Raw genomic sequence first — 15,879 nt, forward strand, 5'->3', positions numbered from 1 at the left:
GAGTACTCCATTCTCGTGACAGATGGCGAGAGATTGAGCAGGCCTCATTGCCCCAAAATGTCCTTCTAATCCCGGTTAGGGATTAGACAACTCTCGGACTTCTGGTCTGCTTTGCAGCCAGATGGATTCTTAGACTTAGCGCACATGAAACCTCACGCAGACATTCCTCCACTCCTTTTCTTTGAAGCACTCAGGGTTAAAAGCTTCTTAAAAAGCTGGGGTTTCCTCCCCTCCTCCTCTCATCACCTCACCCCTTGGGAGTCCATCTGACGAGGGGGACACAGACTTGTTAAACCATTATCGGTTCATTATAGATTGCTAGACGGAACATTGCCACCTGAAATAGCCCCACATTTGATGAGGTGGGACACTCTTATACATTCTCATATCTCTGCTGACTCAGGGCAAAAGGCCTTCTTTTTGACAAAAAAAACCCTTCACTGTGTCACAATGTATGAAACTTACTATAAGGTTATCTCTCACTGGTACCTGGTCCCCACTCGTTTGTCTAAGATGTATCCAGGAGTTTCACCCCTCTGCTGGAGAAATTGTGGCCTCCAGGGCAACATGCTCCATATTTGGTGGGAGTGCCCCAAAATCAAACCCCTTTGGGAGATGGGGCTCCACACCCTTATTGACTTTGGAATTAGAGTACCCGCTGGCCCAGCCATAGCACTATTACACTTAGACCTCCATGATTTACCCAAACACCAAAGCATATTTGGTGTATACTTGCTGGCTTCTATTAAAACTAACTTAGCTATAGGCTGGAAAAGGGAACTCCCCCCCCCCCCCCAAGTGGGGTGAGATTGTGAATACAATGGCTTTTCTATACAATATGGAAAAGGCCATATACCTTGACTTAAACAAATCTGATCTGTTTGAATTGATATGGGCTGACTGGAAAGACAAATATGAAACCTCATGGAGCCCATCTGCCAAGACACAAGATTCCCCACACACTTTACAATAGGCAACTCACCTACCCCGCCTCACGGATGCAGCACCTAGCCAGTTGGTATCCTCATCCCCCCCTTCCCCCACTCAGGTATCCCCTCTCCCTCTTCCTCTATGTACCTCATACACATAACATAAGGTGTTGTAATGGTATCTAATGGTCTCCCATCATTGACTAATCTGACTATTACATCTAAATTTGCACATGTGGTGATCAACCTGATTTTTGTTACTTTGTATTTTATATATTTCCATTAGGACCGCTCGGTCCGTAACCTTGCTGAATATTGAATTTTGAAATTTGATGTTTGTGAAGGGGACCTGCGAGTCTCCCACAGTTATTTCTAATTTTTGAAATTAAATAAAATGCTTCAAATAAAAAAAAAAAAATAACAGTCAATTGAAAAAAGACTATACCCCAGGTAAGAAAAAAAAATCCTAAAAAATGCATTTCCCATATATGAAACTGACAGTCTGCAAAAGGAAATATACTTGAACCTGACTCATGGCAAATATAAGTACAATACATATATTTAGAACTTTATATAAATACATAAAGTGCCAAACCATAGCTGAGAGTGTCTTAAGTAATGAAAACATACTTACCGAAAGACACCCATCCACATATAGCAGATAGCCAAACCAATATTGAAACGGTTATCAGTAGAGGTAATGGAATATGAGAGTATATCGTCGATCTGAAAAGGCAGGTAGGAGATGAATCTCTACGACCGATAACAGAGAACCTATGAAATAGATCTCCCGTGAGGAAAACCATTGCATTCAATAGGTGATACTCCCTTCACATCCCTCTGACATTCACTGTACTCTGAGAGGAATCTGGCTTCAAAATGCTGAGAAGCGCATATCAATGTAGAAATTATAGCACAAACTTACTTCACACCTCCATAGGAGGCAAAGTTTGTAAAAACTGAATTGTGGGTATGGTGAGGGGTGTATTTATAGGCATTTTGAGGTTTGGGAAACTTTGCCCCTCCTGGTAGGATTGTATATCCCATATGTCACTAGCTCATGGACTCTTGCCAAATACATGAAAGAAAAATAAATTAATATTCCATTACAAAAGTCAATGTTCAAAATCCAACTGTGGGTTTCACTCCTATGTAACCATAAAAAAAGGGCAACAATGCACGTGCAAATGTTCAAAAATGGAAAATTAAAATAGAAAAAGAAAAAGACAAATGCAAAAATGTGTACAATTGAAAAATATCAAATAAAATGAAAAATAAAAAATAAAGTCAAGTCAATCGATTATCCAGTGCTAAAGTGAATATCAAAAAAGCCAAACTTGTTTCCTGGTGGTGAGAATCTTTGCAGTGGATCCTAAGTGGTAAGAATCCTTGTGATGGATCCTAGTGGTCTCTCAATTTTCTCAATGAACCTCCTGAGTGTCCTGTGAATATGAGAAATATTAGTGTATATTGTACAAAAACTTGTATAGGAATTTAAAATATGCTTACCAGCTAGTAGTCAACGCGTTTCGGCCTCCTCTAAGGGCTTTATCAAGACTAATTGCTGTCTGTAACTGGTAGCCATATATACTGGTCGTTTACACCATTTGCATAATTGGGGGAGTCAATGAATACTGGAAGTTGTGTGTATTTGGATTTGTATTCATTTTTATTAAAACTTTAAAACTTTGTATTGCTTTAAAACGTTCTCTATGTTGGTGCATATATAAATGGATTAAATGTCTCTTAATGTATGTGGATAACATTTCTTATAGTCTTGCTGGAATATCGGCTATCTGCCGTAATTTACCCATTCTTATTGGATATGATTTCATATCCATTTTAATGCCATTGGTTATTGGTCATTTTACATATAGATAGACCATAGGTGTTCGCCGTAATCACTTGCTTCTGATTGGTTCTGACCTCATGTCCATGTGAACGGCCATTGGTTTCGGTTGTGTTTACTATTTTTACAGCCCATGCTTCCAACAGCTGTTTGCTGTTACGATCCTCACTGTTTATACAGCGCGTATATCTTACGGCTGCTGTTTGTATGTATTTTACACCACCTGTTCATTCACTGTATGGTATCCCACTATCTCCATAAGCCACTACATACTTAGGATTCATCCAAGTACGCTTATGGTAAGATTCTTAAGTCACCTAGCCCTGAGTGAGGAGCTCTGCACAAGCCTTTAATTCTATTCACCCTTGGGCTAGCTAGGTAGCCTTTGTTCTGAGCCAAACGTGCTATTGTCTCTAGACGCTTTGTCTCCACCTAATATTCTGATACCACAGGCTAAATCAGCTATTTCAAATGCCGAAATAAGGGGAAACAACTACTTGTAAACAATTTGATATACTCCAGCAGGTAAAATGGATCATAGGGAACAAATTAAAAGGAATAATTTGGGGGGGGGGGGGGGTAAACTGTTTCTTTAAAGGACAGGAATATAATGGTCCAGATATAGTGCTGCTTCAAGGTAGATTAAACACATAGGGATAAGATGTATATTAAGAAGGCATTTTAAGGAGCCACAAATCTAGAAGCTGTAACATTTCAGTTTAAAATGTCCTAGAAATGCTAATCAGAATATAATTTTAATCAGAATAATTTAAAGGCTAGAAAATGACATTGAGAAATCACATATATAGACAGACAGACAGGCAGACAGATCTTCCAGACTAGAAATATACCTGCTGTTAACGATATCCCTGCGTAAGCACAACTGAGTCGATTTGTAGTTTCTTATAGAGGGAAATCCCCCAAAATGGCCAATACTTCAACCTTGAAACAAACTGGACAGCCATGACTGGACAGACAGCATTTGTACATTTATTTGTTAAACTGTTTATTCTTTTGGAAAGACAAATATTACAATAAGAGGTCAGACACCGGGTATGAGGAAGACTAGCTACCCCTTCAGAAGTTGCAGTGCTTAAGACAGTAATAATGTTAAAATGTTCAAGAGGGATATATTAACTTCAGATTTAAACTTTTTAGTAACATGAGAAAAAAACAACTTGGTTTTAGTTATCTCTTAATGGAACTTGGAAATAAAAACTCTGCACCACCTATATGCAAGTACATCAAGAAAAAATCACTGCTGCCCCTTACCCAGCACATTCCATATATAAGAAACATAAAAAAAAGATCTATAAAACCTGAGCTACAAGTTTGTTTTGGACACATGACTACTGTACATAAATTTATTAGACTTGTGCAGCGTTTTAGACTAATCTTTCGCAATGAACAAACAATTTATTTTTTTGATTATTGAATTAAATTTATGTAAATGTTCCTTTGCTACAGGTGAAAAAGTTATTTAAGTCATTTTGCGCAGACTCTGGGATCCGCCGCAATAACCCTCCTATTAGCGCTGCCTGGGACTCTGTTAAGAAGTATCAGGATTATTGTGGCTCTCCGCTTCAGGTAAGTATTTAACCTTTTAAAGCTAATTTAAAGGAAAATAATGCATAATAACAGACTTTGTTAGTATTTGTTAGTTTTCTTTAAATTAGTTGGTGCATTTGTTTCGATACTCGTTTCGTAAAAATCAGTATTTTCATCACAAATTTGCATTCGTAATGAAACAAATGCACAAGCCTGAAATGTATAGCCTTTAATGTGTTTTGAACCTGTGCATTTCAACATGGGAATGAGGTCTTCTATTTCCTGAGCTATTCCAGCAGCTAGTGGTTTTACATTACATAATGTCATTGCATACAGAAGTATTCTGTGCTAGATTACAAGTGGCATGCTATTTAGCGCTTTCGCTCACACAAAGAAAAAAAACACTAGAATTAAACTTTTAACACGTGCGGCTCAGCACGTTATTACAAGTTTAATGTAAATGGTTTGTGCACAAGCAAACCCCGACGCCCGCTAACTTCAGGACTTCAGATATTGTGACTGCGTTAACTTCCTCTCCCATAGACTAAACTGTCACCACATTAGATCAAGTGTGCTCAACCCAAGCAGTGACCCAAGGTATTTTGCATATTTTACATTTCAATGTTCTTCACATAGAAGAATGTTTTTTCCATTTATATATATATATATGTATTTAAATTTGTAAATATGTGTGTGTATATATATACATATTTAAATTTGTAAATATTTTATTTATCTATATATTCATATAGATATATAGGTATAAATACAGTAACTACACACTAAAACAGTATAAAATATTAAAATGTGTATTTGGTTATATGTGTATGTTTGTATATACATATAAACATATATAAATACACAAGTATACACTCTGTGGTAGAAGTGCTATTGCTGTGGGACGCAGCAATAGAGCTTTTTTTTATTATTATTATTTTTTTAAGGGACATTAAACTGTTGTTTTTGTGTAAGTAATCTGCTTCATCCCAGTCTCCCCAAAGTGGTCAAAAAGACAAATCTGTAACCAACGTTTTCAAAATGCTGCAAATTTCCAAAACGATTTGATTTGCAGGTTGCAGGGTGAGACAAATTTACACAAAAGCAAGAGGTATTTAGTGTCCTTTCAACATGGCCCTAAGCACAGAGGTGTACTCAGAATGAACTGCCTGTGCAACCAATTCCTAATATATTTATTTCAACAATATTTGGTATTTATATACTTTTAAAATACACAATTTACTCCTAAATAAAAAAATAAAAAAAAACATTGTGAAAACAAATCTCCTCAAAGTTTTTGAAATTTTCCTCAAAATATGACGATTATGACAATGCGACTTAAAACCACTGCTGTACTCATTACTTAACCAAGTAAATTATTAGGAACAGGTAACTCTTTGGGGCGATTTATCAATGTCTGTCCGACATGATACGCTGTAACGTATCATGTCCAACAGACATCGCTGAATGCCGACAGTATACGCTGTCGGCATTTAGCATTGCACAAGCAGTTCACCAGAACTGCTTGTGCAATGCCACCCCCTGCAGATTCGCATCCAATCGGCCGCTAGCAGGGGGTGTCAATCAGCCTGATCGTATAGGATTGAGTGGATTGATGTCCGCAGCCTGATCCGGAACTTGATCATTTCGGCCCCATAGTCTCAGTTTTGTTTATCAAAATCTTTAGAATATATTGTACATAATAATCTTTATACAACTACAAACCAGTGCGTAGTATGTTTCTGCATTGTGTAGAACAGAATTTAGACATTTAATACAAAAATACAGGAAGACACAAAAAAAGCTGATTTTCAGTCATACTTTAATTTTATTGGAAGACCTGAGCTGGAATGTGCTTAAAACTAGGACACATACAGTTACTCTGAGCTACACAAGTGATGTCCATAGCATTAACAATGAGGCTCTGCAGGCCTCCTCCATCTATAAAGATCCTAATGTAAGAACAAGGCAAATCTTTCAATTATCTTAAATAATTATTTTATTTAAAAAACATTATTTTTCTACCCCTTGATACTGGCTGGCAGAAATATAATATTAATATCTTTGTTTTTATATATTTATTTATATATATATATATCAACAAGAAACATTTATACATCTATAGTACACACCTGCATAACAAAATAAATAAGGTGTATTTTAGGGGACACAATCCCTTTCCACTCCAAAAGGAAACACTGTGCCAGCTTATTAAACCTCTGGCAGATGAAGAGTTAACATATGACAGACAGACATTCAAGTTGATGGACATCTTATGCTGAGATGAATGTGTATTACTTTTCATATGAGAATTTTTTTGTTTTATTTAAAGGGATATTAAACCCAATTTTTTAGTTTCGTGATTCAGATAGAGCATGCAATTTTAAGTAACTTTCTAATTTACTCCTATTATCAATTTTTCTTCGTTCTCTTGGTATCTTTGAAACAGCAAGAATGTAAGCTTAGGAGCCAGCCCATATTTGGTTCAGCACCTGGGTAACGCTTGCTGATTGGAGGCTACAAAGCAGGAATGTGAGCTTAGGAGCCAGTACGTTTTTGGTTCAGCACCTGGCTAGTGCTTGCTGATTGGTGGCTAAATTTAGTCACCAAGCACTAAGCAGGTGCTGAACCAAGAAAAAATGGGCCAACTCCTTAGCGTACATTCCTGCTTTTGCAAATAAAGATACCAAGAGAATGAAGAAAAAATGATACTTGGGGCCCGATCCGATATGCAGCGTCGCCCGCAGAAGCCGGCGATGCCAAATTTTGCGCTGGTTTGGTATCACATATACGGCATAACATAGAAGTTACGCTAGTATATTTCACCCTTCGGCCGTAGTTTTTTGGCCCATAGAGTGATATACCAAACCCACGCAGTTTGGTATCCAATATACAGCGTAAGGACTTACGTGGCGAAAATGGAGAAATCTTACTCCATTTTCACCTCGCCACAAATTGCAGGCGTAGTAAGCCTTACGCTGAGTATTGGAGCCCCGTAACTCCCTAAACTACCTGCAAAATAAAACCTAACACCTAACGCATGCGCAATGTCTATCTACCTGTGAACCGCAATCCGCCGCCGCAATCCCTAATAAAGTGTTTAACCCCTAAACCGCCGCTCCCGGACCCTGCCGCCACCTATATTATATGTATTAACCCCTAATCTAATCCCCCTACACCGCCGCCACCTATATTAAATTTATTAACCCCTAATCTGAGCCCCCTACACCGCCGCCACCTATATTACATTTATTAACCCCTAATCTGAGCCCCCTACACCGCCGCCACCTATATTAAATTTATTAACCCCTAATCTGAGCCACCTACACCGCCACCACCTATATTAAATTTATTAACCCCTAATCTGAGCCCCCTACACCGCCACCACCTATATTAACTATATTACCCCCTAAACCTAAGTCTAACCCTAACACCCCCTAACTTAATTATTATTGAAATAAATCTAAATAATATTAATATTATTAACTAAATTATTCCTATTTAAAACTAAATACTTACCTATAAAATAAACCCTAAGATAGCTACAATATAATTAATAATTACATTGTAGCTATTTTAGGGTTTATATTTATTTTAAAGGTAACTTTGTATTTATTTTAACTAGGTACAATAGCTATTAAATAGTTAATAACTATTTAATAGCTACCTAGTTAAAATAATTACAAAATTACCTGTAAAATAAATCCTAACCTAAGTTACAAATACACCTACACTATCAATAAATTAAATAAACTACAATTATCTAAACTAAAATACAATTAAATATACTAAACTATATTACAAAAAAAACCCACTAAATTACAAAAAATAAAAAAGATTACAAGATTTTTAAGCTAATTACACCTAATCTAAGCCCCCTAATAAAATAAAAAAGCCCCCCAAAATAATAAAATGTCCCTACCCTAAACTAACTTTTACCAGCCCTGAAAAGGGCTTTTTGCGGGGCATTGCCCCAAAGTAATCAGCAATACAATACCCCCCCAACATTACAACCCACCAACCACACACCCCTACTCTAAAACCCACCCGATCCCCCCTTAAATAAACCTAACACTACCCCATTGAAGATCACCCTACCTTGAGCCGTGTTCACCCAGCCGGGCACCACTGGTCATCCGATGCAGCAGAAGAAGACATCCGGACCGGCAGACGTCTTCATCCGATTGGGGCAGAAGAGGTCCTCCATCCGGCCAAAGTCTTCATCCAAGCGGGGCAGAAGAGGTCCTCCATCTGGCCGAAGTCTTCATCAAAGCGGGGCAGAAGAGGTCCTCCATCCGGCAGAAGTCTTTATCCATCCACTGCTCCATCTTCAAGACCTCCGACGCGGAACATCCTCCTCGGCCGACGGACTAACGACAAATGAAGGTTCCTTTAAATGATGTCATCCAAGATGGCGTCCCTCGAATTCCGATTGGCTGATAGGATTCTATCAGCCAATCGGAATTAAGGTAGGAAAAATCAGATTGGTTGATTGAATCAGCCAATCGGATTGAAGTTCAATCCGATTGGCTGATTGGATCAGCCAATAGAGGACGTTGCATTCTATTGGCTGATCCAATCAGCCAATCGGATTGAACCTCAAACCGATTGGTTGATTAAATCAACCAATCAGATTTTTCCTACCTTAATTCCGATTGGCTGATAGAATCCTATCAGCCAATCGGAATTCGACTTCATCTTGGATGACGTAATTTAAAGGAACCTTCATTCGTCGTTAGTGTGTCGGCCGAGGAGGATGTTTCGCGTTGGAGGTCTTGAAGATGGAGCCGCAGATGGATGAAGACTTCTGCCGGATGGAGGACCTCTTCTGCCCCGCTTTGATGAAGACTTCAGCCGGATGGAGGACCTCTTCTGCCCCGATCGGATGAAGACTTCTGCCGGTCCGGATGTCCTCTTCTGCCGCATCGGATGCCAGTGGTGCCCGGCTGGGTGAACACGGCTCAAGGTAGGGTGATCTTCAATGGGGTAGTGTTAGGTTTATTTAAGGGGGGATCGGGTGGGTTTTAGAGTAGGGGTGTGTGGGTGGTGGGTTGTAATGTTGGGGGGGTACTGTATTGCTTTTTTTTTACAGGTAAAAGAGCTGATTACTTTGGGGCAATGCCCCGCAAAAAGCCCTTTTAAGAGCTGGTAAAAGAGCTGGTTACTTTGTAATTTAGTTTAGGGTAGGGAATTTTATTATTTTGGGGGGCTTTTTTATTTTATTAGGGGGCTTAGATTAGGTGTAATTAGATTAAAATTCTTGTAATATTTTTTTATTTTTTGTAATTTAGTGGGGTTTTTTGTAATATAGTTTATTTTATTTTATTGTATTTTATATGAGATAATTGTAGTTAATTTATTTAATTAATTGATTGATAGTGTAGTGTTAGGTGTATTTGTAACTTAGGTTAGGATTTATTTTACAGGTAATTTTGTAATTATTTTAACTAGGTAGCTATTAAATAGTTATTAACTATTTAATAGCTATTGTACCTAGTTAAAATAAATACAAAGTTACCTGTAAAATAAATATAAACCCTAAAATAGCTACAATGTAATTATTAATTATATTGTAGCTATCTTAGGGTTTATTTTATAGGTAAGTAGTTTTAAATAGGAATAATTTAGTTAATAATATTAATATTATTTAGATTTATTTCCATAATAATTAAGTTAGGGAGTGTTAGGGTTAGACTTAGGTTTAGTGGTTAATATATTTAAAATAGGTGGCGGCGGTGTAGGGGGATTAGATTAGGGGTTAATATATTTAAAATAGGTGTCGGCAGTGTAGGGGAATCATATCAGGGGTTAATAAATTTAATATAGCTGGCGGCGGTGTAGGGGGCTCAGATTAGGGGTTAATATAGTTAAAATAGGTGGCGGCTGGGTAGGGGGCTCAGATTAGGGGTTAATATAGTTAATGTAGGTGGTGGCGGGGTAGGGGGCTCACATTAGGGGGTAATACATATAATATAGGTGGCGGCAGTGTAGGGGGGTCAGATTAGGGGGTGATACATATAATATAGGTGGCGGCGGTGTAGCGGTGTCAGATTAGGGGGTGATACATATAATATATGTGGCGGCGGTGTAGGGGGGTCAGATTAGGGGGTAATACATTTAATGTAGCTGGCGGCGGGGTCCGGGAGCGGCGGTTTAGGGGTTAATATATTTATTATTAGGAGTGAGAGGGGGGATTGCGGATAGAGAAGTATACGTGTCGGGATGATGTTTGGGAGGCGTGTTAGACAGTAACGGGAGATTTTATACTTTAGTCAGTTTTTTTATGCGGCAGCAGTTTCTAAAGTGCCGTAAGTCACTGGCGACTCCAGAAATTTGTACTTACGCTGATTTCTGGACATCGATAGTTTGTCCGACTTACGGCACTTTAGCAACTGCCGGCGCCGTATATGTGATAGGTCGCTGTGCGAGGTGAAACTAAGGGCGGCGCAGGTTTCCACGCTTGCGCCAAAACCTGCGCCGTATATCGGATCGCGCCCTAGGAGTAAATTAGAAAGTTTCTTAAAATTCCATGTTCTATCTGAATCATGAAAGAAAAAAATTGGGTTTAATATTCCTTTAAGTCAAATTCATTTTGCAGAAATGGGGAACCAACAATAATAAGAAAACTGTAGAAGCGATATTACGCTGTTTGTAAGCCCCTGATTGCCAGAGAGGGCTGCAAGTCATTGCAAATCTTTCATTCAGTTGAACTGGCTGCTAATTTGTAATTATTTACTATTTTATGGGAATAGAACTCCATAGCTTTTGGACTGGAGTGAACAGGGGACATGTATCACTAGGATTTCAAACAATAAATGTATCATGCAATTGAAAGTAACTAACTTGAATTTTGCATTCCATTTTCAAATATTAAATATAATTGTGCCATTTTCAGATATGTTTAATATTCCTTTCTTTTAATGTGTTTTTTGATATTGTTTATTTTGGAATTTGTCCACAATTGTTTCATTCAGAATTTGAATTAGCAAAATGAACATTCTAAAACATGGCAAGCAAGCAAATTCATGTGCATTCTGTTCATACAGATTACCATTAACATATATCATATTAAATTATATAAACAACAAAACATACAAAATTACATGTTCAGGATACAATTACTGCAAATGTGCATGAAGCTTTTTTTAATTTGAGCTTGCAAATTGATGGCTTCCAAATGGTAACAGAGTAATTAAAGGGACACTGCACTATATAATTGGTTTCCCCTTAATGTGTTCCAAATGGCCTGTTAATCCTTCTGCAGAGTATTAAATGTAAGGAAAACTGTTCCTTCATGTTTATTTGTATTTTAAATAGTTGTTTTTGCTCAATAAAACCATCACCTATGGTGCTCTGTGACATGCCCCACTGGGATATTAATTAGTGCAATTTTCTCCTGATTACGTAACTTTTCTACAGAGAATATGTTTGTTATTCATATTTTCGGCATAGATGGTGATTTCTACAGGTTATTTCAAATAACTAAATAAATGTAAAGGTGTTATTTGCAGACAATTGAATAGAGTCCAGTAAGTACAATGAACCATTGGAAACACATTAAAATGGAGAACATTTTAGAGTACAATGTGCCTTTAAGGTAAAGTTGCTTCATGGTGTTGAAAGTCCATTAAAGCCTCTTGCTTTTGTGTAAAAACTGTGTTCCATGCTCCCTAGAAGGACAATTCTTTAACCTGTAAATCAATTAGCTGGTTTAGAGAATATGTAGCATTATAAAAACCCAGGTTGTAGATTTATCTTTTTGGCCTTTTTATAGAGTTGGACAAAGCAGAATTTTCTACGCAAAAGCAAATGCGTTTAATGTCCTTTTAACTGTAAATGTTTTAATACAAAATAGTTTTCTTGTGAGGACCCCATGATTGATCTAACATTTTATCATGAATCATTTTAAACAACATTGATAAAGTACTGAATGGTAAAGGACATAACGAAATAATGATAACAAGTAAAACAAAATAGATTAATCATTTTTAAGCATCTAAAGTAATTCTACATTACATGTCTAATGATTACTTGTATCTTCTTTTATGAAAGCAATAAGAAAGATTAAGTATTTATTTTTTTTAAATAAAAAGTCTAATTTAATAAGAGGCTGATTGGCTATGGGGGAATTGGTAATGAGAATTGAATACCTTGGTCTTCAAAAGGTTACAAAAAAATAGCTAAATAGCTGTGCTTCATTTTGAAAAAAATAGTCTACTAAGCATAATTCAATGTTACATTTAAATATATTTATAGGAAATTGATTTATTCCTAAATATCGAATGTGATGCATAATGAAAAAGACCTGGATCACAAACAATACCGTAGACATATTCAGCATTAAACTTTTTTCATGACAGAATCTGAACACTTTTTTTTTTTGTTTCTGAAAATCAACTGGTAAAATGTCTTGAATAAAAACATGTCAAATGTCTTAGCTTGATGGTTAGACTCTGGATTTAGATTTAATTTGGATTTTGTATAATGAAACTAGGGGAGGTGTCAGAGAAATTTACATCAAGTACAAGTATAGATTGTGTCCATTTTTTTCTTTGTTTCAAACATCTGTATTACTTGGCTGTCTTGTGGGGTGATTTTATGAAGCTTATCGGAAAAATACATAAAACAAATAATTTAATAGTAAAAGTCCATTGTAGATAGTTCTGACAAATGCAATGTAATGCACATGAATATTTGACTTGCTGTGACTACAATACAGTGAGATCGGCTGAGACTTCCTTGGTCACGTTTCAGCTTCTTTCAGTGCGGTTAAGGAATAATTTTGCCAGGAATTGTATACACTAAGATATAACTTAATGGAAAGCCACAAATTAGTATTGTTATTGTGGGTAACATATTGTGAGCTGAGACCCTTTAGTATGACAATTAGCATTGCTCTCATGGATGCAGATGTATAGAAAATAAATATCATATTTTGCTCTTCTGAGTAAACAGTGAAGTACCTTGAAACTGAAACCCCTCATACTGTTTCATAAGGTTATAGGGTGTCCTACTGAGGTCCGGAGAAGCCAAGACTTTGGTCCAAGCTAGTGAAATCCCACATTTCATGAAGCTTTTAATGCCCATAATTCACCTATTCAATATTCAGAAAATTACATATGTAGCAAATTAATTCTAAGAGGAAATGCGCCATAATGTTAATATTAGCCCACTAAATATTCTGTGAGAGCCCTTAGGTTGCTATGTGTTGTCTGCTTTAGTCTTTGATCTGCTACTGTGGGACAATAACTTGATCATTGTGCTTCTAAAGTACCATTGTGGTGATTGTCAAATAAGTAATCATATAACGTCAACTATTTAATAGAGGGCACTTTCTCTGATTTATTTCATGACCTGGAATCAACATTAATCCGGATTCAATCAATATGTCCTCCTTTCTAGAGACAGAATTCTCTTCTTATAAGAGTATAGGTTACATAGAAGGATATAACTGATTCATATGTTGTATTTCCAGGAGATTGCCTTTATTTGGTCTCCACTACTGTCTTGTCTGATACTCAACCCTCCAGCTGGACGAGTCCAAGAGGATGAAAATCTTTTTCGTGTAGCAAAATTCGTCCCAAGTTATAAAGCACTTGACTATACCAATGAACACCCACCCCCTGAGAGGCACTTCCCAACTCCCCTCCTAGAGTGTAAAATAAGCGGAGAGGCCAAAACATCATCTGGGCCAGCTTTTGCTTTTGTACCAGGGCAAAGCAAGAAACCACCACTTCATCCACCACCAATGTCCCATGTTGGGTTAAAGGTGCATAAACTCCAGTGTCTATCTTAGTAGTGACTGAGATGACTTTAGCTGGTAACAGGCCTAGCACACCAGATACTAAGATATATTGCCCCGGTTTGACATTGCTGGCAAACGCAGCTTGAAAATTAGAAGCTGGTATTGTAAAGTTTTCTGACACAAAAATAAGATGTGTAGGTGTTAGAGATAGTCTTCTTGGTGGGTCAAGAGTTTCTATCACCTGGAACATATGGTCTGCTTTGGGATCCTGGTCTAAATAGGTCAGGAAGTTGCTGTACGTTGTGTGTCCATTATTATCCATGGCCAATATTCTCATACCAGGACGGAGTTCTGAGACGGGAACCTTTTCACCAGATTCTGTTGTAGCCAAAGCTCCTTTTGGGAAGCAACCACCAGTCTTTGCTGCTGCAGAATGTTCTAAATAAAATAAATAAACAAATAAAAGTCAGAAAATATTTTTCAGATAATCAATTTTAAGAGCATACATCAAGCTCACATGTGGGATATAAGTAGGAATGCCCAAAATAGCTTCAATCAATGTTTTTTTCTGCAGTAGATAGTCTAGCATTCAAGCAACAAGCAAGTAATTACAACAGATGATTAAATAAAAACAAGTACAGTCATTAAGGCCCCATTTAAGTAAATACATAAAAATACCAACATGATGATTCTGTTGAAGTCCTTCTTCACTGAGCTTTTACTGCAAGGGTATGGCCATTAATCAAGTTATTATAGACATAAGTATTGAAATGTTTATCAGAGTTTTCTTTGGGTTGGATGCATTGTGTTCCTAGTATATACAATAAATATACCAGGTTATTTTATTTTCATATAGCTGATAACACTTTGTAAATGTATTGATAAGCTGATAATGTCTATGTGCTAAAGTTCTTTACATTAAGGGAGAGGTAAACATTCATCTACTAAATGTAGGGAATGAATCACAAATGCTATACCAGTGCACCCTCTGTTGTTAAACACAGTGCCCCCAGTCAGGAATAAAAGGTTTCAACCCACACCTCCTTCACCTAAGCTAAAAGCAAAAGCAAACAGAGTTGCGGTGAGGCAGAGGCCATAATGCTCACAAAAAACCTCACAAACAAGTGAGGATGCATCAGCCCTACAACTGCCTTCTGTGTAGAGGGTTTGGGAGCCTGTGGAGGTAGAGGTCATAGATAAAAATAAGTAGTATAATTATAGTAGATTCTGTTGAGCAAGGCAGTCAGCCTGAGGAGCTGAGGTGAGTTCTGCCAGGATGGTCATTGAAAGACGCATACAAGATACATTTATTAGGGCTGAACCTCTTGTTTATCTAATGCGCTCAATACACTGTGAATTTGTCATTTCCATCTCAGGTCATTTATTACACCAGGTTATTTCTTTACATCATTTCATTTTATAGCCATTGGACCCAGTTGCTTTAAAGGGACAGTATTCCAATTTGCATATAACTGCATGCTATAGACACTGCTGTAAATGAAAATATGCACAGATACTGATCTAAAAATCCATTATAAAACCTTTTAAAAACTTACTTTGAAGCTCACAGTTTGGCACTATTGATAACGTTAGGATGGGACACCCACTGAAAGGGGCTGAGAAAGCAGGAATAGCACACCCTCCCCTTCATATGAAAATACCTATTACACAAACAGGAACAAGCAGGAGTCTGTAGACTTGGGTCTACATGTGATACTTTGGGAGTCTGAAAATCAGCACAATGTTATTAAAAAATAAGCAAAACTATACAGTGTTACAAAAACACTCACAGATGGGCTATATAAATAGAT

The 15,879-nt window shown here is 37.2% G+C and overlaps 1 protein-coding gene across 1 annotated transcript in view; it reads right to left on the reverse strand.

Moving 5' to 3' along the window:
- Window positions 1-11,234: 11,234 nt before the first annotated feature.
- The window catches only part of IHH (Indian hedgehog signaling molecule), a 121,978-nt gene continuing 117,333 nt past the window's right edge, over window positions 11,235-15,879 (reverse strand). Inside the window, exon 3 of the mRNA XM_053698152.1 lies at window positions 11,235-14,506. Within this exon, the coding sequence (XP_053554127.1) occupies window positions 13,842-14,506 (665 nt within the window). The 3' untranslated portion in view covers window positions 11,235-13,841. The remainder of the gene's footprint in view (window positions 14,507-15,879) is intronic.

The sequence above is a fragment of the Bombina bombina genome, chromosome 1 (assembly GCF_027579735.1).
Source record: "Bombina bombina isolate aBomBom1 chromosome 1, aBomBom1.pri, whole genome shotgun sequence".
Lineage (NCBI taxonomy): Eukaryota > Metazoa > Chordata > Amphibia > Anura > Bombinatoridae > Bombina > Bombina bombina.